Raw genomic sequence first — 23,650 nt, 5'->3', positions numbered from 1 at the left:
AAGTTCTGATATGGCTGAGAAAAAGGGGCTCGCGGCTGGTCTGGGGGCGAGCCAGGTTGGTCCTTTAGGGTCTAAGGAGGGTGTTCCATGGTTGGGGCAGGAGCTGGAGTGGCTTGAGTCACTGCTGGCACGAGCAAACAGGTAAAACGTGAGAGGATCAAGTTACGCGCTGTGCTGCCTTCTGATCCGGGTGGCTCACGCGAGGGTTCTAGGGGCTGGACTGGTCTGGGTCGAGTTTGGCAAGGTCCAAGGGTGGTCAGGGTCGGCAGGGATCGTGTGTGGCTCGGCTGGAGGTGACCTAGGATGATTAGGAGTCTTCTAGCGTAAGTTTAAGAGATTTCAGAATTTTGGGTCAAGTTCAGAAGTATTTTGCGCGGGCCGTGGATGGTTTTACGGGCTGGGCTTGGTCAGGAGGGTCTCTAGATGCGTTTGCTAGGTTTTGGCTCGAGGTGGCTTGGGTGTGGCTCGAGTAAATTGGGAGATGGCTCCGTGTGTTCGTCGAAGGGTCAAAAACGAAAATTAAAGAAGAAAAATTGAATCCATGGGTCCACGGGTGTGGCTCATGACTTGGAAGGGTAGAATAAATCTTAAAAATGCTATGTTTAAAATTTGGTATCAAATAATGAGTTTTGGATTTATTCGGGATTTAATCGCCGCACGAAACGCTAAATAACGAGTTAATTGAAACGTCTAGTTTTATGCTTTATAAAATTATGAAAATTAGATTTAACCTTAAATAATTATTAAAAGGTCTAAGTTTTTAATTAGGAATTTTATATTAAGTTTTGGTTTAATTCGGGATTAAAACGCATTAATACGTTATGTTTAAAGATTAATTTAAAAGTCATCAATTTAAGCCAAATAAAAATATGGAAAAATTCATGTAAGCTTAAATATTATTTGGGACATGTTGGAGTCAATGGAATTAAGAAAAAGTTAAAAACGTGAAATTTTGCGTCCAGTGGTAAAACAGTCTTTTTACACATAGAAATTAGTAAACGTCATAGCAGTATCCTGAATGCTGTTTTATGTGCTAATATGATTATTTTCAATGGTTATGAATGTTTATGAATTTTTATATGTTAATATGTCAAATTTAAATGTTTATGGATTTTTAAGATGTTAATATGTTCAAATGTTTTATGGTTTAATATGTTAAAACGTTTATTTTAAATTTTTATGATTTAAATATTTAGTTGAAACGTTTATGATGTTAAAATGTTTATTTTGAAACGTTTATGGCTTTTTATGATTTTATACGTTAAAACGTTTATTTTAAATGTTTACAGATTTTTAATCTGTTAAAAATGTTTATTTTAAAATGTTTATGGATATTTATGATTTTAATATGTTAAATTATGATTTTTAAATGTTTATGAATTTTTATGATTTAAATTGGACATTTAAAAGATATGTTGCATGCTTAGTTTCAAAATAAAATGATATTATATGCATGTTTTTATTAAGTGATGGAAATACGACATGTTGAAGGTTGTGAAGGGATTGTGACTATTACATATTGGAAATGTCGTGAGGGTATGGTCCCAGTGGGAGCCCGACGATCGTGTTTCTTTGAATACGGATACGAATACGAATACAAATACGAATACGAATATGTTAATACGTTGGCCAGGGACCAGTTGACCGGTGAGAGTGTTGCTGGTGTGCCCCGCCGCCCATTACTGTGGTTTTCTTTAGATGGATCCATCGTTCAATACGATTAAGAATACGAGTCACAATCACGATCTGAATTCATCAAACATGAACATGAATATGAATACGAATATGAATATGGATACGAATATGAATATGTTTAAGTTTATATGAAAATGTGTATGAAAATGTTTATGCATAAGATTATGAAAACGTTTTTATTTAAAATTTTATGCATGATGAAAATGTTTACCAAAATGTTATGTTTTAAGTTATGCATCTTCATGAAAACGATATTTTAAGTACAAGTATTTTTCACTGTTATATGTTAACTGTATTACGTATTACTTGTTATCAAGGATATGATGTGTTGAGTCTTTAGACTCACTAGGTGTGATTGATGCAGGTTATTATGATAATAATGTGAATGGAGGTCTTGATGGTTGACTTTGCTGGACTGAAGGTGCACATAACCCGAGGACCGACGCTAGTTTTCCGCACTGGTTATGATTTATGATTTTAAGTTATGTTAAAGATATTTTTACGACAATTTATTTATGAGTGGTTTTTGAGAGGTTATAGTATGGGCTATACTTTTCAAATAATGTTTTTGGGTTGATAAAATAGTTGGTTATTTTACTTTTGAAATAGTTCCAAAATATTTTATGATTCGTCCGAATGATATGAGAGGTTTGAAAAAAAAAATTCTAGTACTTTTTAGGAAAACGATTAAGCAGACGTTTCAGAGTCCGAGTCATCTCACTGGATCTCCGCCTCTCGTCACCTCAAACTCGTCCTCACCTGCATCGATCAAGTCTAGTGAGTTTAAAGACTCAACATGTATAAACTGGGAATAACAAGTAACGTATAATACAACCACATGAATTTTAAAGTAGCGCATACATACTTAAATCTTGAACATACACACGTAAACATAAATGTGCCACCAATTCATAAACATTTTCATAAATGTGCTTGCATCGCACATACGTAAACATGCATCATCAACATCATTTTGCATAGAGATATGTTTCAAAGCAAGTGACCCATAACATAGTACGCCTGATCAGACTAAACCACAGTACTGGGCTGGCAGGGATGTCCGCTACCACATACGTAAGATTCCCTATCATACTTTACCGGGTGGATTGGTCCCTAGTCATACTTTACCACTTTCCTTTAATCAAAACCCGGTCATACTTTACCGGGCTGAAGAGGTCCCCGGACATGTTCTCCGACTTCCAAACCCGTTCATATTTGATAAGAAGACAATTAGCATACATCAAAAACATAAAATATTTTATTTTGCACGTCGAACATACTTACATAGCGTTGAGGGATTCGTTGGATCTCGCTTGGGTTACTGCTGCACATGCTAAAATGTATTTCAATCGACTCAAATTTCATAACTTAATCATACCAATCAAACTCACCACCGAAGTAAATAAATAACTTATGAATTTCTAGACCGCTCGGGACTTGAACATGTTAAACATCATACTAGACCATGACATTGAACCTTGAACCAAATCCTGATGTGAAGTATGAAAATTACGCAAGCAAGGGAAAACCCAAACCCCATTTATACCGTGACTCAAAGATTTCCCATTCAAGACTCGTAACAACTAGTGTGATCCTCGTCAAGCTTTAATATAACGACGTATTAACACCCAAAAGAAGCAATAGTACTTAAACATAAAGTCCCCAACACTTCCGGACCAGCGCCTAGGCGTCTGCACTGTAGCGCTACAGCGCTTAATCTAACGCCTAGGCGCTACCAGACAGCGCCGTGGCGCTAACAGTGCGAAGGACAGGTGCTGCGGCGCTCCCACCAGGCACTACAACGCTAACAGATTCAAAGCTTAGGCGCTGCGGCGCTCCCAAGTTAGCGTTGCGGCGCTACATGCGCAAGAAACAAACATCAAGGTACTCATCTTCCTACCCTATCCTCTTCCCTACGACTTCTATTGCCACCAAACCCTTAACGACCCGAAACGAATCACCAAAAAGCATGTGATCACAACACATGACATAACCTAACGCAGCAATGACCACTCGGCGATTCCCAATTAAGCCTGCAACTAAATAAAACCCAAGAAACATGAAGAACATATTTTAAATCATCACTGTTTGAGCAGTCACACGAAAACGATCATAACTCACCTGTTTCTTGTCCGAAAATTACGATTTTACTGTGAAATCGAAGGTATCAAAAATACTATGTTTTTTCGTTGAAAGTTTTAGCAGAAAACCAACCAAAAATTCGCAGGATTCAAAATAACAGCAGATTCGGTTTTTGAGATCCAAAAACAGATTCAAATTTGTTTCAAACATTTTTCGCTCAAACTTTGCATAACACAACGAATTTTTACGCACCATACACAACAAAATACTTACTTCGACAAGATCGATGCAGAAATAAAAGAATATACATGCCTTGATGATTTAAACTCACGAAACGACGAATAACTGAAGCGAGGAGATGCGAGAACTGATCCGGGACGACTTGCTGCACGATTCTTGTTGCTAAATTAACATGAGTATACTAAAGAAAATTGTAGGGGAAAGGTTGGCTGCTGAATACTCTAAGAACCCTAGTTTCTTATCAAAAGCAAGAATGCCAAGTGCGTGTAAAAGTGTGTTACGATGGGTGTGTAATAATTTAGGTAAGAATTTTTTTAATTAATTAATTAGGGGATAAAGAAATGCTTAAAATAATTAGAGATAAAATAATACTAATCTAATTATTTAACCACACTCAAATGTTCAAAAAAATAATTTACAATGTTTAAAAATCTCCACTAATCAACTTAGTATTTTTGAAAAGTTTAAAATCTAAAAATCACTTAATAAATTAAATTAGGCTTCAAAATACTTAAAATTCTATAAATCATTTAAAATATCAATCTCCTTACTTGAAATAAAATAATGCAATAACAGACATCGCCTAAATCATCTTCCGGTCTCTTTTCTCGATCTCGTATCGAATATTCGCCTGAAACATAAAACTCAAGAAAACATTTTAACTTAAATCAAATAAACATTTAATAATTTAAAATAATGCAAATCATAAATAATGCATCATTTAAAAATCATTTTAAAATTAATTAAATAATTTTACAATTTAATAAATGCATGGGTTATACGTGTGCTGATTTTGGGCTCTACAGTAGCAGTCATAATCCTTCAATTCCAGCCACATCTTCTGTCTCATGTTCAGCTCTTTCTGTGTGATGCAATAATTCAGGCTCTTGTGATCAGTGAAAATCATGCACTTCTCCCCATATAGATAGTGCCTTCATATCTTCAGGGCGAATACTATTGCTGCTAGCTCGAGGTCATGAGTCGGATAATTCTTCTCATGGAATTTCAAATGTCTGGACACGTAGGCTATAACTTTTTCATGGTGCATCAGAGTATCGCACCCGAACCGAGCTTCGAAGCAACTGTATAAAGTACAAACTCTCATTGCCCTGATGTCATAGCTAGAACAAGCGCTGAAGTCAATGCCTGCTTCGGCCTGTCAAAACTCTCATGGCACTCTGATCCCCAAACGAATTTGGCATTCTTCTTCGTCAAGGCGGTCATAGGCACCGTGATAGAAGAAAATCTCTGAATGAACTTCTGGTAGTACCCAGCCAATCCCAAAAAACTGCGAATCTCTGTCACACTCTTAGGACACTGGACAATCTCGAACTGCCTCAACCTTACTGGAATCAACCTCCACTCCATCTCGGGATATGATGTGGCCCAAGAATGCTACTCTGTCCAGCCAGAACTCGCACTCACTGAACTTGGCATACAGCCGTCTGTCCTGTAAAGTCTGCAGTACGGTCCTCAGATGCTGACTGTGATCATCTCTGCTCTTCGGATAAATCAGTATGTCATCTATGAAAACTATTACTAACTTATCCAAATACGGCTGAAGCACGCGATTCATGAGATCCATGAAGATTGATGGCGCGTTCGTCAGTCCGAAGGGCATCACCATTAACTCATAGTTCCCATAACACGTCCTGAAAGCCATCTTATGCACGTCAGACTCTCTCACCTTCAGCTGGTGGTATCTTGACCGGAGATCTATCTTCGAGAATACGGATGATCCCTGAAGCTGATCAAATAGATCCTCGATCCTGGGCATTGGATACTCATTCTTAATTGTCACCCGGTTCAGCTCCCTGTAGTCAATGCAAAGCCGCATGCTGCCGTCTTTCTTCTTAAAAAACATACCGGTGCACCCCATAGAGAAAAGCTCGAGCGAATGAAACCCTTATCTAGCAAATCCTGTACCTAATCCTTCAGCTCCTCGACAATAGGTGACATCAGCTCGATAAAAAATTCCACCTCTCTATCTAGTGGAATGCCTGAAACTGTCGTTCGGGAAAACACTGGAAAAATCCCTGACAACCTTGACGTCCTCTAGTCTCTGGCTGACTGGCTCGGTCACGGTCAAAATACTGGCCAAAAATGCCTGGCAGTCTCTCCTCATGAGCTACCTCGCACAAATACAGGAAATGATGTGCGGCATCTACTGGTGTCTGGCTGCCTAAAAAATAAATGGCTGACTGCTGGGTGGTAGGATAGAGACCGACCTCTATCGAAAATCTATAGCAGCTCCGTTCGAAGAAAGCCAGTCCATACCAAGATATCAAACTCCGGTAACGGCAGCACAATCAGGTCTTCTTGCACCGCATTTTTCTACAACCGAATCTCCAATATCTTCACTATTTGAGATGTAAACATATGATCTCCAGATGGAATTGAAACTCTGAATCCCAAATCCATAGCCTCTACTATGATTCCTAGTCGCTTTACAAATGACTCGGATATAAACGAATGTGTAGCTCCAGAATCTAGCAATGCATAAGTGGCTATACCTGCAATATATATCATTCCTGAGACAAAAGATACCATCAAATCTGATAGTGTTGAATCATAAGGAAATTTCTATCAGTAATAATCCCAAAATCCTCGAAAAATCATCGATTTATTTCTAGTGTTCCAACAAAATTTCGAGATTAACCCCTCAAAGATTTCGAAAATTGCACTTTGTCCCTAAAGTTTCGAATTTCTCATATGTGGCCTTTTTTTTTTAAAATGGCAGTTTAGTCATCAAATCTTTTCGAATTTAGTCCATTTAAACCTTAAAATTCTCGAAAATTATTACCTTGGCCTCAAAATTTAAAGTAAAAGCAACTCTACTCAAATTTAGTTAGGTCTCTGTATTATAGGTTATTGCGTTTTTTGTCCTTAAAGCCCTTAATTTTGTCCATTCAACCTTTAGGTCCACCTATTAGAACATGCAACCTAATTTATTTTAGGTTCTCAACTCCCCAAAATAATTCTCACATTCTAAAATAATAATCCAACAACCAACATAACATATCATGCAATCACGGCGAAAATTAAAAATTTCAAACGTAAGGGTTACCAATGATAAGTGTAGAGTCAGGCTCGACCTCGGCCTCCTCTGCGTGCATCACATAGGTCATGCCAATAGTGGGGCCCTTGTTCCTAGGGCAATCAGCTGCTTTATGGCCCTCTTCCTTGTATATGAAGCATCTGAAGGTTCCCCACATGCATTTGTCGTAGTATAACTTGTCGCATTGTTTGCACGGCAATCCTTCCTCCGGCTTAGGAGCCCCTGGAGCCTATGGGGCCTCTGCTGTCCGGGCTTCTTGAACTAACCCTGGGGCTTCTGCTGCAACTGATGCCTCAGTGTTCCAGTAAACTGCTTCTTCTGTGGCTGTGAGCTAGACTGGGCCTGATGCCTCTTCCGCTGCATCTCCATATCGATGTCCCTCGAGGCCTGTTCTGCCTGAAAAGCACAAGCGGTGGTTTCATCATAGCTAGCTGGTCTCATCAGCATAACATCCCAACACAAGGTAGGTCTGAGACCATCCATGAAATGTCTCAGCTTCTGGGCAGCATCTCTCGCAATAAGTGGCATAAAGTGACATCTCCTGTCAAACTTCCTGATGAACTCTGCCACAAACGAGTCCTCCTGTCGAAGACTCGTGAACTCTCTCGTCAGGAATGGATCAGTAGTACCCCCGAACTCCTTCGAGTTAATCCGTTTGAACTGCTCGTAAACTTCCGTCTAGGGTCTCGGAGCCTGCTGTCCCTGCTCCATAAATCGAGCAATACCCACCAAGACTCGGGTAGTTGCATCTCCTGGCGGTGGTGGTGGTGATGGAAGCCCACTACCGTCTCCAGAAGTATAATATTGACGATCAGTGATGGGAGCTCGTCTGGGAGGACATGGTATCTGATCACAATCCAAATTCTAAACGAAACCCATCATGCAGTTTAATCTAGTTTTTAAAACATTTAATCCTTAAATCATGTAAATAGCTGAACGTATACAGTAAATTTATGTAAACCATATATCCTGTAAACATGCAGGTGATAGCATTAAAAACATTTAAACTTACAGACTTGACGCTTGAAGACTAAGCTGCAGAAGCTGGCGGTGGCACAACCCTATACAGGACCCTTGCTCTGATACCAGCTGAAACGTCTATTACTTAAACTACTATATTTTTTTTTTCAAAGATAAATCTTGAAATATACATTTTATATGCATGCATGCAATAACGGCCGAAATTTGCACATTTTAAAATGGAAGTATTCCAAGGTAAATTATGCGAAAATCCTGACAACCATCAACATATAAAAATGAAAGAGTAAGAAGATATCAAATATAACTCCTAACTTATAAAACGTAATGTGAGGAAAATATGGTCCTCGGGTTATCGTGCGCATATCCAGCCCCATCTACTCAGTCTTCGGCGCCTCCAATCTCCTCATCGATATGGTCACCTGCATCATTCACACCTAGTGACTCTAAAGACTCAACACACCAAAATCGTTATAATAAGTACATATACCTACATGCGACAGTGAAAAGTATTGTACTTAACATAAACTTCATGATCTTAAAAGCGCGAATATAAACGTAACATAAACATAACGTGTCAAAAACATTCATCAACATATCAGCATATACGTATTCATTTTATTTATTTGATTTTCATTCAATAGCTGTGACTTTCGTATCGTCGTATTAGACGATGGATTCATCTGCGTATAACCGCGGTACCCAGCGACGGGGACATCAGCGACAGTATTACCCATTCATTGAGCCTTGGCCTTACATGCCATCGTATCATCGTACCATCGTATTTAGTCCCAACCAACTCCCTTCCTTCAAAACATGTCATCATACTCATCGCTTATAAAAATCATGCATATACATAAATTTTCTTAAAATCCAGCATGTAGTGTATTATAATATTTCCATAAAAAGTCATATACGTGATATCATAAACATTTAAAACATGTCAAAATATGGTTAGGGGACCGCCAAGACTGCTAACTCGACCAAGGTGCAAAATGACCATTTTTTGCCCCTGGAAACCCTAATTGGCCATTTTACCCATGGACCTCTAAATTTCGACCCGCAGCCAACCAAACTCCTAAGAACATCTCAAAACATATTTATAAACGTTTCCTAGGCAAAACCTCGAGCCCAGTCCATAACTTAAACGATTCGTTTTAAAACCTGGACCGGGGTCCCGGTTTTAACCTGAATCAACCCGAAAATTAATCAAACTTCTCCCAACTTAAACCATGACTTGAACCTACATGACAAGCCCCTAAACCACTTTTTTTAGACCCCTTAGGACCTACGAACAACGCCTAAAAGTTGCTGGAATTTTTTTCTACGCAACTATCACGAAACCCTAATATTACCCTAGCCTTTAATTCTCGACTCTAGCACAAACTGACTAGGACCAGCCCCAAGCCAACCCTTCCTAGACCACCTCTGTACCCTCCTGGATCGACATGAGCCTATTCCTCAGCTCCATGCACGATGTGAAGCGCAACCACCCGTGAGCCACCGAACGAGCCCTAACCAAGACTACCTTCAACACCACTCACTCGACCAGCCCAAGACCAAGACCAGCAGGGTTGGAGCCATTCTAGGCCATGGCTCAGACCCACCAAGGTCTGGTCCAAGGCTTGGAACAGCCCCTGCACCACCGGCTAGCTCAAAACTTTCGATCTAGTCATACCCGAACCAACCACCAAGGAAAAGAGTTTTTGGCCTTCACCATCCCTCGACTACCTAGCGAATTCGGCCCGTTGACACCATGACTCCCGATGTTTTCAGCCTATAAACACGCAGCCGTGGAAGCCCCTTAAAGCCATGAAAAACCGTGAGTTGCAAGCAAGAACATATATATTTCATGATAACCGATGCAAAAACGATACAACCAAAGAATTTAAAATTTTCATGCAAACACACATGTATCAGCATATATTAGCATGAATAATAAGAAAACGAATGATTTATGGCGTGTCTTTGCGTTTAGACGCTCGAAAACTTGAAGGTCTACGCGTAGGACGAGCACCGGAGAGACGGGGAAGGATTTTTCTTGAAAACCTTGAATAATTTCGAGATAGCTGCTGAAGATTTTGAATGGGAGGCTGCTGAAGTGAGGGAGGGGGTGGCCAAAGCTTATACTAGGTTTATGGTTTTTAGTCTCTAGGTTTAGATTAATATAAAAGGTGTTAATGAGCCCCTTAATTAAGAAAATAAAGTGATTAAAATGGTTTTAGGCCCATTAAGCAATACAATAAACCTGTCAAGAATAAAAATACTCTCGAAAATATTTCGTTTCGGTACGTTTTTGAAAATATTGTCTAAACCCTCAAAAAGTCCTCCGACTCGTTAAAATTTGTGTACATGTTAAAAATATGACCCGGCGAGTAAAAATACCCAACCAATGCCTATTTTCAAAAATCACACTTAATTACACCATATATTAAATAATTAAATAATTATTTAATAAAAATATTTTTCTTGATTATCCTCGGTGTCCGTTTCTCGTTCGAGCACAAAATACAACTTAAAACCCTAATACATGAAACGTTAAAAACATGCACTAACCCACATATCATGAAATAAACATGCATTAAACTCATAAATATAATTAAACACATAATTTAAATAAAAACCCTAGATTGTATGCAAATATATTACGTAGTTTGAATTTCCTAGACTTTACATGTCTAGATAAGAGATATACATATATAGCTATTAAAAGTGTTGAAATTTGGGAACACTTGTGTACTGGTAAATAACTCACTAAAGCATATTCACAAACGGCTTCAATGCATATAAAGCAACTTATCAAAGTCATAGGCGCCACAATGGTGTGAGATGTACCTCATACCTGGTTCGGAGAAATTTCTAGACATAGACTGGTCATTTTCGGTGGTAGACACGATGGAAGAATATGCACATGGAACATGAAAAAGATGAGGGATCACATAAACTAAAGTGCATGGTGGGACTGGAAATCAGCAAAATAAAATGTTGTTCATATTGGGAGTGGCACGACAATTATTGTAGGCATATGAAATTCCAGTGAATTGGAGATGAAAGTGAGTGTAAGTTTTACACTTAAATTACCCTAAGATTATGCTCGTTATCGAACAAAATTGCATGTTTCTTATGTTTTTGTCGATTATAAGGACATAGGTGACATATGCAAGCCGTGGCCAAGAAGACTTGAAATCAAATTAAAATGAGACGAGAGGAGCCACACACCTAGAAACCCCAAGCTCACTCATATCTGATGCACATAGACAGGAAAAAGAGCACGCAGGAAGAGGGAAGAACAGAAGCTGGCACATGCCACACACCCTCATGGCAAAGAGAGGCCAAAAAAATATATGGGCGCGGGCGACAAATGATTGAAACAGCGCTGGACATGCAGCCACGTGCTAGGCCTATGAACCAGCGTGCCCAGGAGATGCAGAAAACAGTGCCTCTCGCACACATGCGCGAGTAGCACGCGCACCCACGCGCGACGCAGACCTGCAGGGCCAAAACTCTTGACTTTCATGGAATTAAAAAGGCAAAGCCCTAGCCACAGAAAGGGAGGAGCCGTGGGCGCACAAAATAATACAAAGAACGAAGAACAGGAAGAACGAAGAGCGAATACAAAAAGTGCATTTAAGGGGGACGGAGTTGCAAACTCTGATTCAATCCTCTTCTTCTTCTGTCTATTTCTTAGGCGATTAGTTTGATGTCTAAAAACATAAATTTGTTTTATCATTTTTATTTAATGTACTAATTTATTTAGTCTAGAAGATGACATATATTTATGAATTATTGATTTACGTATGAGAATTTATGTGTGGTTTATTTCTATTTTATGGATTTTATTGTCAATTAGTTGATCACTAATTGGAATGTATATTTATATGCGGTCTATTACCCAGGAGAGGAGATTTCGAATATAACCGTAGAAAAATATATCATTGGTGTTTATAGAGTTCGGAAGGCCCATTAAAAGAATTAATGTGCTATTGAAATTATTTACTGTTTAATTTTTAATAGCGATATTGAAATCTATATCAGATAATTAGTTCATATATTTCACTTGGGCAAGGGAGTATGCATATTTGAGAATCCTTGGGTAGTAAACGGGTTGAATTTATGAATACATATGTCAATGATAAATTAATATAGTGAAAACCAAGTGAAATTGCACCTCCAGATTCTTAATCTCAGTTATTTTAAATCGTTTTTGTGCTTTAATTCATTTTAGTTTATAATTACCAATCAACACTCGATTAAATTTTTTAAATAAACTCTGACTATTTTAATTATGGTAATTAATATATTATTAACTTGCACTCTTTGTGGGAACGATATATGTGCTTAACCAAGTGTAAGAACTTATATTGTTCGACAGATACCACAAATAATAAAAATATCTGAATTTGATGTAAAATAGTAAATTTGTGTTTTATCAGAATTAAGTGTTGTGCCAGATGTTACAACATCTTGGACAACATGCAGCTGAATATTATATTTTAAAACACAAATTGACTTTAAATAAATAGATGGACGAGATTAAATATGCACAAATATAAATATTTGTGCAGTGCCTTATAACGAAAATTAATCACTAGAAAATCAAACCGATTACAAAAACCTATCACTAGTGATTATGACAAAAATCAATTTTCTCAACAAGTTGAGAAAATAAAGCTTTCTAAAACTACCAACAATATTAAAACGTGAACAAGAAAGCAAAAAAAACAGTGTGTCAAAAACTTGAAACAACAAAACCCGATCTCCAACCAACTTCGTCACGGATGTTGTCTGTAGATGTTTCCAACATTCAAGGCAACACGTCCAGCACTCTTCAAAACACAGACATCTTTGTAGAATTATTTGTCTCTGAAATCTCGACGTGCAAAAGTGCATCAGTTATGCATTCATGAAAACCTCCAAGCGAAGAGTGAAAACCATATAAATCGAAAAAGCTCTCTCTTAAAAGTTTGCGTGAATCCTCAATCCAAGAGCTCTCTCCAAAGTGCGTGTATCAATAATCGAGAAGGCTTGTGCACAAGAGAGAGAGAAGAGAGTGAGAGAGAGTGCTTCAACAATGTCCTTGATCTCTTATTTATAGATGTAGACTTTTATTCTTCAAGGAAACCTATTTCACAAGGAATGAGAGCTTAATTAGAAATAAACTCCTTTTAAACATTGATATCATATCTCATTAAATCATTATCATAAATATAATATCTAGAAAAGGCAAACCCAATATTCTACATAATCTATCAATAGGAAATTAAATTTAAGGAAGATATTATATCATAATAAAATCTTATCATAATTATCTAGAAAGACAAAAACATAATAAAATATTATACTCAATCAAATCAACAAGGAAAAGATAATATTAGGGAAATCAATTTAATATGGAAATTATATTTCCCTTCACCAAGTACTAAACTTGACACTGCACACTTGCAGTTTGCAAATATTGCAACAGAAATGATAGATGTGTGGGGAAGAAAATCGAAATTGGTTTGCAAAATAAGTAAATGGATAGGTAAAATATTGATATTTATTTAAGAGCAAATTTCAAAAAAATACATCTGTACATCTTTGGTTTAAGATTCAGTACCTAGATGATTTTTTTTACAAATCAATACCTGACAACTCTACAAACTTAGTTTTAGCTCCCTACAAAGATAAATTTACATTTTGGCCCTTTTATTATTTAAATATTTAAATAAATATATAATTTTATCCACCAAATTAATTGTGTATTTTCCATCTACCAAAATATTAGTACCTATTATGGGGTTTCAGATACTTGATTTTGTTATTTGAATACTCCAAATGTGTAAAAAGAAAATACTATATTTTCGAACAATAACAATAAATTCAGTCATTGTTGATTTTTCATTAAAAATGCATTATGATGACTTATTTATGTCATTTTATTTTTTAAAAAATATAGTTGTTCACTCGTCGTGAAATAAGATTAAGTACTTATTTTGACATATAAAGTATCTATTTTGAAGTTCCAGATACTTGATTTGACTCTTTAAATACTCCGAATGTGTAAGAAAATACGAAGATCACCATAAATTCAGTCATTATTTGTCTTTTCATGAAAGATGTATTTGGATGATATATTCATCTCATTTAATATTTTTTTGTAAAAAAAATTAAATTCCCAACTAAGCATGTACATTTTAAAATACTTAGTTTTACTTGAGAAATACATATTTTGAGTTAGCAAATACTTGCATTTCGTAAATGAGATACTCACAATATGTATTAAAATATTGGATATTCGAATAGACAACGTAAATTCACCAAGTTTTGGTATTTCAATAGAAAATGCATTTGGATAACATATTAATCTCATTTAATATATTTTTTTGTAAAAAAAAACAATTTCTCAAATAAGCATGAAAATTTTAAAGTACTTAATTTTACTTGAGAAGTACCTAGTTTGAGTTGGCAAATACTTGATTTCGTAAATGAGATACTCACTGTATTAAAATATTATATATTTGAATAGGCAACGTAAGTTCTCCAAGTGTTGATATTTCCATGGAATATGCATTTGATTGAGAAGTACCTAATTTGAGTTTGTAAATATTTGATTTGATATAGGAGATACTCATAGTATGTCATAGAATACTGGATATTCAAATATGCAACGTAAGTTCACCAAGTGTTGACTTTTCACGGAAGATGCATTTGGATGACATATTCATCTCATTTAATATATTTTTGTAAAAAAAACAAATTCTAAAATAATCATGAACATTTTAAAGTACTTAGTTTTACTTGAGAAGTACCTAATTTGAGTTGGCAAATACTTGATTTCGTAAATGAGATACTCACAATATGTAATAAAATACTGGATATTCGAATAGACAATGTAAATTTTCCAAGTGTTGGTATTTTCATGGAATATGCATTTGGATGAAAAGTACAAAATTTGAGTTTACAAATACTCGATTTGGTACAAGAGATACTCATAATATGTAATAGATTACTGGATATTCGAATATCCAACGTAAGTTCACCAAGTGTTTGCATTCCACGGAAGATTCGTTTGGATGACATATTTATCTTATTTAATATGTTTTTTTGTAAAAAAACAAAATAAATTCTCAAATAAGCATGAAAAGTTTAAAGTATTTAGTTTTACTTGAGAATTATATAATTTCATATTGAAAATACTTGATTTGGTACGTGAGATACTCATAATATGTAATAGAATACTGGATATTTGAATATAAAACGTAAGTTCACAAAGTGTTGGTCTTTCTATAAAATATGCATTTGGATGACATATTCATTTCATTTAATATTTTTTTGTAAAAAAAATTTCTCAAATAAGCATGGATATTTAAAATTACTTAATTTTACTTGAGAAGTACCTAATTCCATATTGCAAATACTCGATTTGGTACACGAGATACTCATAATATGTAAATAGACTACTTGATATTCGAATATGCAACGTAAGTTCACCAAGTATTGGTCTTTCCATGAAAGATGCATTTGGATTACATATTCATCTTATTTAATATTTTTTGGTAAAAAAAATTTAAAATAAGCATGAAAATTTTAAAGTACTTAGTTTTACTTGAAAAGTATCTAATTTGAGTTTGCAAATACTTGATTTCGTAAATGAGATACTCACAATATGCATTAAAAATACTGGATATTCGAATATGCAATATTTCCATGGAAAATTCATTAGGATACTTATTCATGTCATTTAAAAAAATAAACATAGTTCATTATTCATCATGGATTAATTGGGAGATGCATTATGAACATAGTTTGTAAATGAGCTTGAAGTTTGCATTTTAAGCACATCTATCGATTTTTGGATTAATGATTTATAAAATATTCATCAATATTGATTGACAATACTTTTGATATTCATTGAATGACTTATTTGACAATTATTCTTATTTGACATAATACTTATTAGTATTTTTTTCTTTATACTTATGAGTGTTAATTTATAATATTATTAATATTCATTCACTATACTTGTTGGTATTCATTAAATGACAAGGCAATACTTCATTTGATATCATCCTCATTAGTATTCATTCATAATATTTATTGGTAATCATTCATTATATGTATCAATATTCTTTCATTATACTTATTATCAAATTTGAGTTTTTAAATGATAAAATCAATTATCAGTTGAATCTAATTATGTAATATTTTTAACAATTTAGGTATCACATTTTTATTTCACGGATCTTATCATCAAAAGTCACTCAATATTGATTTCAAATTATATATTTTGACATCATCAAATAATCGAATTTGAGTATTTAAATGGTAAAATCAAGTATTGGTGTACTCGTATTAGGTATTATTTGTATTATTTTAGGTATCACATTTTTACTTCACGAATGTCATCATCAAAGACCACACAATATTAACTTCAAATTATATATTTTGACATCCCAAAATAGTTGGATATAAGTATTTAGAGAGTAAAATCAAGTATTCGCGAACTCGCATTAGATATTCTTTGTACCAACTTAGCTATCATATTTTAACTTCACCAATTTAGATACTCTTCGTATCAATGCATCTTCCATGGAAAGAACAACACTTGGTTAATTAACTTACGTTGCCTATTCGAATAGTCAGTATTTTAATACATATTGTGAGTATCTCATTCAAGATATCAATTATTTACAAACTCAAATTAGATATTTCTCAAGTAAAACTAAGTATTTTAAAATTTAAATACTTAGTTGGGAATTTGTTTTTTTTTACAAAAAAAATATTAAATGAGATTAATATGTCATCTAAATGCTTCTTCCAAGGAAAATAAACATTTGGTGAGCTTACGTTGCATATTCGAATATCCAGTATTCTATTACATATTATGAGTATCTCATGTACCAAATCAAATATTTGCAATATCAAATTAGGTACTTCTCAAATAAAATAAATACTTTAAAATTTACATGCTTAGTTGGAAATTTGTTTTTTCTTTTACAAAAAAAATATTAAATGAGATGAATATGTCATCCAAATGCTTATTCCATAGAAATATCAATACTTGGTAAACTTACGTTGTCTATTCGAATATCCAGTATTTTAATATATATTGTGAGTATCTCATTTACGAAATCAAATATTTGCAAACTCAAATTAGGCACTTCTCAAGTAAAAATAAGTACTTTAAAATTTTCATGTTTAGTTGAGAATTTGTTTTTTTTTTAAAAAATATTAAATGAGATGAATATGTAATCCAAATGTATCTTCCATAAAAATACCAACACTTGATGAACTTACGTTTCGTATTCGAATATCCAGTATTTTAATACATATTGTGAGTATCTCATTTACGAAATCAAATTAAGTAATACTCATTTATGGAGTAAAATTAAGTATTGATATATCGAATTAGATACTTTTTATACTAATTTAGGTATCATATTTTAACTTCACAAATGACACATCAAAAGTAATTCAATATTACTTGAAACTATATTTTTTTATATCCAAAAATAATCAAAATTGGGTCTTAAAAGAGTAATCAAGTATATGCGAAATCAAATTAGGTACTATTTGTATCAATTTAGGTATCACGTTTTTTATTCACAAATCTCATCATCAAAGAACATTCAATATTATCTTCGAACTATATATTTTGACATACTCAATCGAATTTGAGTATTTAGAAGGTAAAATCAAGTATTTGTGGACTCGAATTATGTATTATTTGTATTAATTTAAGTATCACATTTTTACTTCACGAATTTCATCATCGATATCACTTAATATTAACTTCAAATTATATTTTGACATCCTCAAATAATTGGATATGATTATTTACGAGGTAAAATAATTTATTTATAGATTCTAATTAGATACTCTTTGTACCAATTTAAGTATCACATTTTAACTTCACAAATGAAACAATCAAAAGTCACTTAATATTACTTGAAACTTAAGTATTTTTTTATACATTTGAAGTATTCAAATAGCCAAATTAAATATTTGGAACCCCAAAATAGGTATTTTATCGATCAAAATAAGTATTTTTTCTAATTCAACAATGAGTGAGAAACTTGTGTTTTTTCAAAAATTAGATGACATGGATAAGTCATCTTAATGCATTTTCAATGAAAAGACCAACAATTATTGAATTTATTGTGATAGCTCGAAAATCCAGTATTTTCTTACACATTTGGAGTATTTATAGAGTCAAATCAAGCATTTGGAACTCCAAAATAGGTATTTTGTAGGTCAAAATAAATATTTCATCTTATTTCATGATGAATGATGACCTATGTTTTTTTTTTTAAATAAAATGACATTAATAAGTTATCCTAATGTATTTTTCATGAAAAGACCAACACTGACTGAATTTATGGTCAATGCTCGAAAATATTGTATTTTTTTTATATATTTGGAGTATTCAAAGAGCGAAATCAAGTATCTGAAACCCCATAATAGGTACTTTGTATGACAAAATAAGTATTTACTTTTATTCCATGATAATTGAGAAACAATATTTTTTTAAAATTATATTTTAAATGGAGAAGACACATGTAATGTTTGTGAATAAAATAATATATTTTTTTAAATAATATAGGGTAAAATTGTAAATATTGCCTTATAAGGGTTAAAACTAAAAGTATATATTTTTCAGGTACTGATTCCTAATAAAATATATCTATGTACTGAATCTCAATTGAAATGTTGACAGATGCATTTTTCTTAAATCTACCGTTTATTTAATTGTATATAGCTCGTTATTTTTCAAAGAGGATGAGTTAACAAATACTGTGTAATGACAATAAAGTAACCATTCATGACGGTGAGCAAAGGTGTCGGGAGTATGATTTAAATATCCTCATTGGGCCTTAAACAAGAATTGGGTTTGAGTTACCTATTACAGCCAAATTGGCCTACCGCTGTTGGGTTCAAATTCTGGAAAACTTAAAAAACAAAAACCCATAGATGAAAAGTTCATTAGAAGATTCAGTCGGTTTGAGAAGATGTCTGAGCATACAATTGATGAAGTTGAGCCATCATCCATGACCAAGTGATTGTGGAATATGGAGGCAAACTGCTTGGAATATGTGAACAAAAACAGAGAGAATCATCATAAAGAAGCACACACAACACATCATCGACAAATGTATACAAAATTCTTTGAAAATTTAGTTCTAGTTTATCAATTTCATCATTCAAATTCTAGTTGTTTTTGGCTTTTAATTCAAGTTCATGTTTCATATTTTTTGTAAAAATGTTTAATTATGTTCGATATGGCATAATTAATTTCATGCCTTTTGCGAATTTGATTTTCTTCATTTCATTGTTTAGTAGCATCCAAAGCTGATGAAATTATAACTAACAATCAATTCGGGATTCACGTCATTTGTTTCAGAAGTCAGATTATTCATCCAGGACGTCCAATAGAATATTGAGTAGGCCCAGCTGTATAGCTAAAACGGACATATGCCAAAGGGCCCAATAGAATATAGTAGGCCTAGCCCAATAGCTGAAAAGCACACGTGATCCACTTAAGCTGCGTGGACATCGTTCTCTCTGTGGCTTCTCTTCGCTGCTGCTTTGCTGGAAATCTAGCTGTCCCACGCGCCTCAGCACTACATTCAGCTTCCTTGGCTCCGGTTGCCGGATCCGCCGCATTTCGCCGCTCTGTGTTCCTATTCTCTGGATTCAGAGGTCTTAAGATCCGGTCTGCTCGCTCGTTGGCGGTGGTTGAGTCCTCTGTGAGACGGCTTTTTTAGGTTAGAATTCTGGTTCTTTTCCTCGTGTATGAGTGATACGTTTTGCTGTTATTATGGTGTGGATGAGGTTTTACTTCTGGTATGCATCGGTTGATTTAGTACTACTGAAACTTAGTAGTGTGTGATAAAGTTCAATTGATTGTTATTTTTGATGGTGTAACAGGGAGAATGTGTTTATTTCAATTATGTTAGCAAAATTGATATGCGGTAGTTTAATTTTTTTTATGTCATTTTTGTCAGACGAGAGCTACGGAATTAGAATGCCAGACTGATTTAGTTTGAAGCTTTTTAAGTATGATACTTGTAGCTGTAGGATCTTGGAAATGAAATATCGACAATGAAAAATTGTTTTTTTTGTTTAAATGCTGCGGATCCACTGTACAATGAATCCCATTTGGTTATTGCTATACCCGGACCGGATCATTCAGTGATTTCAGTAACTTTTCCTCAGCAGGAGCTGCGATTGATGCGTTAGCACTCCTAGCGGTTGTGTTTATGAGAAGAGTGCTTGGGTGAGTAACATACGCTTGATTTTGTTGTATCTTATCATCAATCTCTATCACCATTCAGTGCCTCGTCCCCTCTCACTTATATTGTCCGTTTCTTCCGTCCTTGTACTCGATCTGATCTCACTCTGTTGGTTGAATTTTTAGAGAAACTTGCCAATGACTATACTGGAAAATTCAGATTCTACAAGTTAAAACAGACAGCAGCCCTTCAATCCCAACCAAATATGGAATCCGAAGTATTTCGACTGTCTTATTCTTCAAGAATGGAATGAAGAAAGATGCTGTCTTTGGTGCAGTTCCAGAGACAACTCTAACGATCTGATAGAAGGATTTGTGTAAAACTGTAATATTATGAGCGTGCTCTCATTGAAGCAACCTCTTTCATATTTACTTCTTTTCATTTAACACGCTGAACAATTGCTGTAATAAACTTGACAACTCCATGCATAGTTGATCCACTAAATGCCATGTTTTCTACAATATTATGTTAATTATTAAACTATTTGTAACTTCAATGTTGCTTCGTTGAGTCTTCCTTGTCGGTTCTTATTTTGTATATTACCCTCGCCAGCAATGACAATAGATACAGTTCTATGCTTATCAAAGATTACTCTTTTATATTTTCTCCTAATAATAAATGGCGGTTAAGCATTGAAAGTTTTTTCTTTAGTATTTGCTATGGGCAAAACTATGCTATATTTTTTATCACATGACATAACTCTGAGCCATCTGTCCCTCTTTCATCTCATAATATCTTACAATGTTTAGGATGCTGATCTCCGATTCATCACCAAGCTCTAGCTCCACCAAGTCTTGGGTTATTCATTGCCTGGCTGCGGGTGCAGCGGTTGCAGTGGGCCTTGGAGCCCTTGCATATCATCGCCAACTAATAAGTTTCCGGAGCCGGGTCATCGGGATTATACCTGCTCGATATGCTTCCACTCGCTTCCAAGGCAAGCCCCTCGTTCAAATCCTTGGCAAGCCCATGATTCAGGTGCTTTTTTACTGTGCAATTTAATTTTGGTCGCTCATTGTGGATCAATTGATCTGTAATTATTGTCTTTTTCCAGAGAACATGGGAAAGAGCAAAATTGGCAACAACATTGGATCATGTAGGTAAGAATTGATTGATTTAGCTCTATATCGACCTGTTCAAAGATAAGAATTTTTTATTCACTCAAGTATTTGGTTTGGTTATGGGTGACTTGGGGGTTCGTCAATTGACCAGTTGTGGCGACAGATGATGAAAATATTGCTGAATGTTGTAGAGGATTTGGTGCTGATGTGGTAATGACCTCTGAATCATGTCGAAATGGTACAAGAATTAGTATTTTCTGCTCTCTCTCGAACACTAGCTTTGGTTATAGATTTGATTTATCAAGTTATAATTGGAAATGCATAGGCACTGAACGTTGTAATGAAGCGCTCCAAAAGATTGGAAAGAAGTATGACGTTGTCGTCAATATTCAAGGAGACGAACCACTCATAGATCCTGAAATAATAGATGGCATCGTCAAGGCCCTGCAGGTAATAATGCAAAATTCACTAGCAATCTCTCTTTTATAATGAGATGTTCAAACTGCAAAGAACCTTGTGTTCCTTTTTCATGTTCGGAGTTGAATCTCTTTATACGAAAATATTTACTACCCCCACGAGATCGAATTTCGAAGGAGTTACCGAAGCATTATGGAGTTTGGTGTTATGTAGATAAGCTACAAATGGGTGGATTGATTTAAAATTTTCAAGTGAAATTATTGACTTCAAATGTTTTAGGATGAATTCATTGGTTAGATCTCTTCCAAAGTTAGATGTTTATGTTATGTGTACCATGACTTTGCCGGTCACTCATAAGTTGTGGTCCATGTAGGCTGCCCCAGATGCGGTCTTCAGCACTGCAGTTACTTCTTTGAAACCTGAAGATGCATTTGATCCAAATCGTGTCAAATGTGTTGTAGATAATCGTGGCTATGCAATATATTTCTCACGAGGACTCGTACCATTTAACAAGTTGGTTCTTCTAGGACTCTCATCCTCTATGCATTATTATATCTCACAGGTGACATGGGAAAAGTGGATTGTGATTTACCTAATTTATCACAGGTCTGGAAAAGTTAACCCTCGATTTCCATATTTGCTTCATCTGGGGATTCAGGTATCAAAATTGTATCATTACGCTGCATATATATCTATGTCTTCATGTATTCTATACAAAACAGATTATAAGATGCTATGGTGTTGATATTTGTTCAGAGCTTTGATGCTAAATTTCTCAAGATATATCCCGAGCTGCCTCCAACCCCACTTCAACTGGAAGAAGATCTTGAGCAGCTGAAGGTCCTTGAAAATGGATACAAAATGAAGGTGCCATACGACTTTTAACCCCTGTTACCCTTCTAGATTCTTAATTTACAACAGGTAAATCTATTTACTAGGTGCATAGTCATGTCACTTTTTCTTGATGCACAGGTGATAAAAGTCGACCACGAATCTCACGGTGTTGATGTCCCGGAAGATGTGGAGAAAATAGAGCATTACATGCGCGAAAGAAACCTGCCTTAGCTGCATAATCACGTACAAATCAAACGAGTCCTTATGGTTGCACCTTGTAGCCTTCATGGCCTCATTTTTGTATGCTTTTCAACCGAGTGGCTTGGCTTCTCTCTGTAATCTTTTAATTCTTATTTAAATGGCAGTCTGTCATTGATTGTATAGTGTGGAGTATATGCTTGAATTATTTTGATAATGAAATTTATATTTACCAGATTTACATAAAAAAAAAAATCGAGATTGTTTGAAATCCATACAATAGCTCAGGCAGGCGCAAATTGGAAAAAGAGTGAAGAAGTTTAACAGTTACAGTTAATTTACATACAAACAAAACAATAGGCACTTTCTTACATACAAACAATAGGCACTTTCTTAGATAAAAATAGCTACAAGCTTAAATTATTGTTAGGCTGTTAAATATTCAAAAATCTCATATATTTATAAATTCGTGAATAATAAAATGTCAACAAATTTAAAATTAGCAAAAAGTCCAGGTAAATAAATAATAATTTTAATGAAATATTTAAAATAATAAATACGAAATTTGAGAGTTTTATAGTCTTACATAGTTACATGTTACTTCATTTCTTTACCTAAAAATTATTTTATTATCTATATTAATTCTGAGAATTAAATATGTTGGAACATTTCATATTCGTAATCTTGATTTTGATGTTAACAAAACTTGTTATTATATTTCAAACATATTTACTCATGTGTGAAGTTGCAAACACAAGAAGCAAACTGAAACTGAATTTAGCCAAACTGAATTTTTGGCCAGTTTCGGTATTTTG

The 23,650-nt window shown here is 34.6% G+C and overlaps 2 protein-coding genes and 1 long non-coding RNA gene across 4 annotated transcripts; 2 read left to right on the top strand and 1 right to left on the bottom strand.

Moving 5' to 3' along the window:
• Nucleotides 1-5,037: 5,037 nt before the first annotated feature.
• On the bottom strand, nt 5,038-11,390 carry LOC142522764 (uncharacterized). The gene is made up of 3 exons (XR_012814522.1): nt 11,273-11,390; nt 7,085-8,475; nt 5,038-6,530 (listed from the first exon to the last, which is right to left on the bottom strand). It is a non-coding gene; the product is annotated as an uncharacterized LOC142522764 (long non-coding RNA).
• An 8,210-nt stretch (nt 11,391-19,600) lies between these two features.
• On the top strand, nt 19,601-23,018 carry LOC142523039 (3-deoxy-manno-octulosonate cytidylyltransferase, mitochondrial-like). Of its 2 annotated transcripts, none has more exons than XM_075626679.1 (9): nt 19,601-19,800; nt 21,078-21,303; nt 21,380-21,425; nt 21,538-21,624; nt 21,712-21,836; nt 22,177-22,316; nt 22,410-22,461; nt 22,560-22,670; nt 22,776-23,018. In XM_075626679.1, exons 2-9 carry the CDS (start codon nt 21,079-21,081, stop codon nt 22,866-22,868), a joined length of 879 nt encoding a protein of 292 aa, XP_075482794.1. In that variant the 5' UTR covers nt 19,601-19,800; nt 21,078; the 3' UTR covers nt 22,869-23,018. The 2 variants fall into 2 exon arrangements, with proteins under 2 accessions (XP_075482794.1, XP_075482793.1); XM_075626678.1 differs by lacking the exon at nt 19,601-19,800 and adding an exon at nt 20,458-20,652.
• LOC142523041 (thioredoxin M-type, chloroplastic-like) lies at nt 20,296-20,631 on the top strand. The gene is given in 3 exon segments (XM_075626681.1): nt 20,296-20,312; nt 20,371-20,498; nt 20,501-20,631. Coding segments are annotated over 3 exon segments (276 nt in total).
• Nucleotides 23,019-23,650: the final 632 nt, after the last annotated feature.

The sequence above is a fragment of the Primulina tabacum genome, chromosome 13 (genome assembly GCF_025594145.1).
Source record: "Primulina tabacum isolate GXHZ01 chromosome 13, ASM2559414v2, whole genome shotgun sequence".
Taxonomy (NCBI): domain Eukaryota; kingdom Viridiplantae; phylum Streptophyta; class Magnoliopsida; order Lamiales; family Gesneriaceae; genus Primulina; species Primulina tabacum.
Note: the sequence above shows the minus strand (reverse complement) of the source record. Positions and strands in the feature narration are given on the sequence as shown.

Bases quoted from the DNA above. Each gene is read 5' to 3' on its own strand.
- LOC142523039 (XM_075626679.1), top strand. From the start codon at position 21,079: ATGCTGATCTCCGATTCATCACCAAGCTCTAGCTCCACCAAGTCTTGG. The intron at 21,837-22,176 runs GTAATAATGCAA...TGGTCCATGTAG, and splicing joins GCATCGTCAAGGCCCTGCAG to GCTGCCCCAGATGCGGTCTT. The intron at 22,671-22,775 runs GTGCCATACGAC...CTTGATGCACAG, and splicing joins AAAATGGATACAAAATGAAG to GTGATAAAAGTCGACCACGA.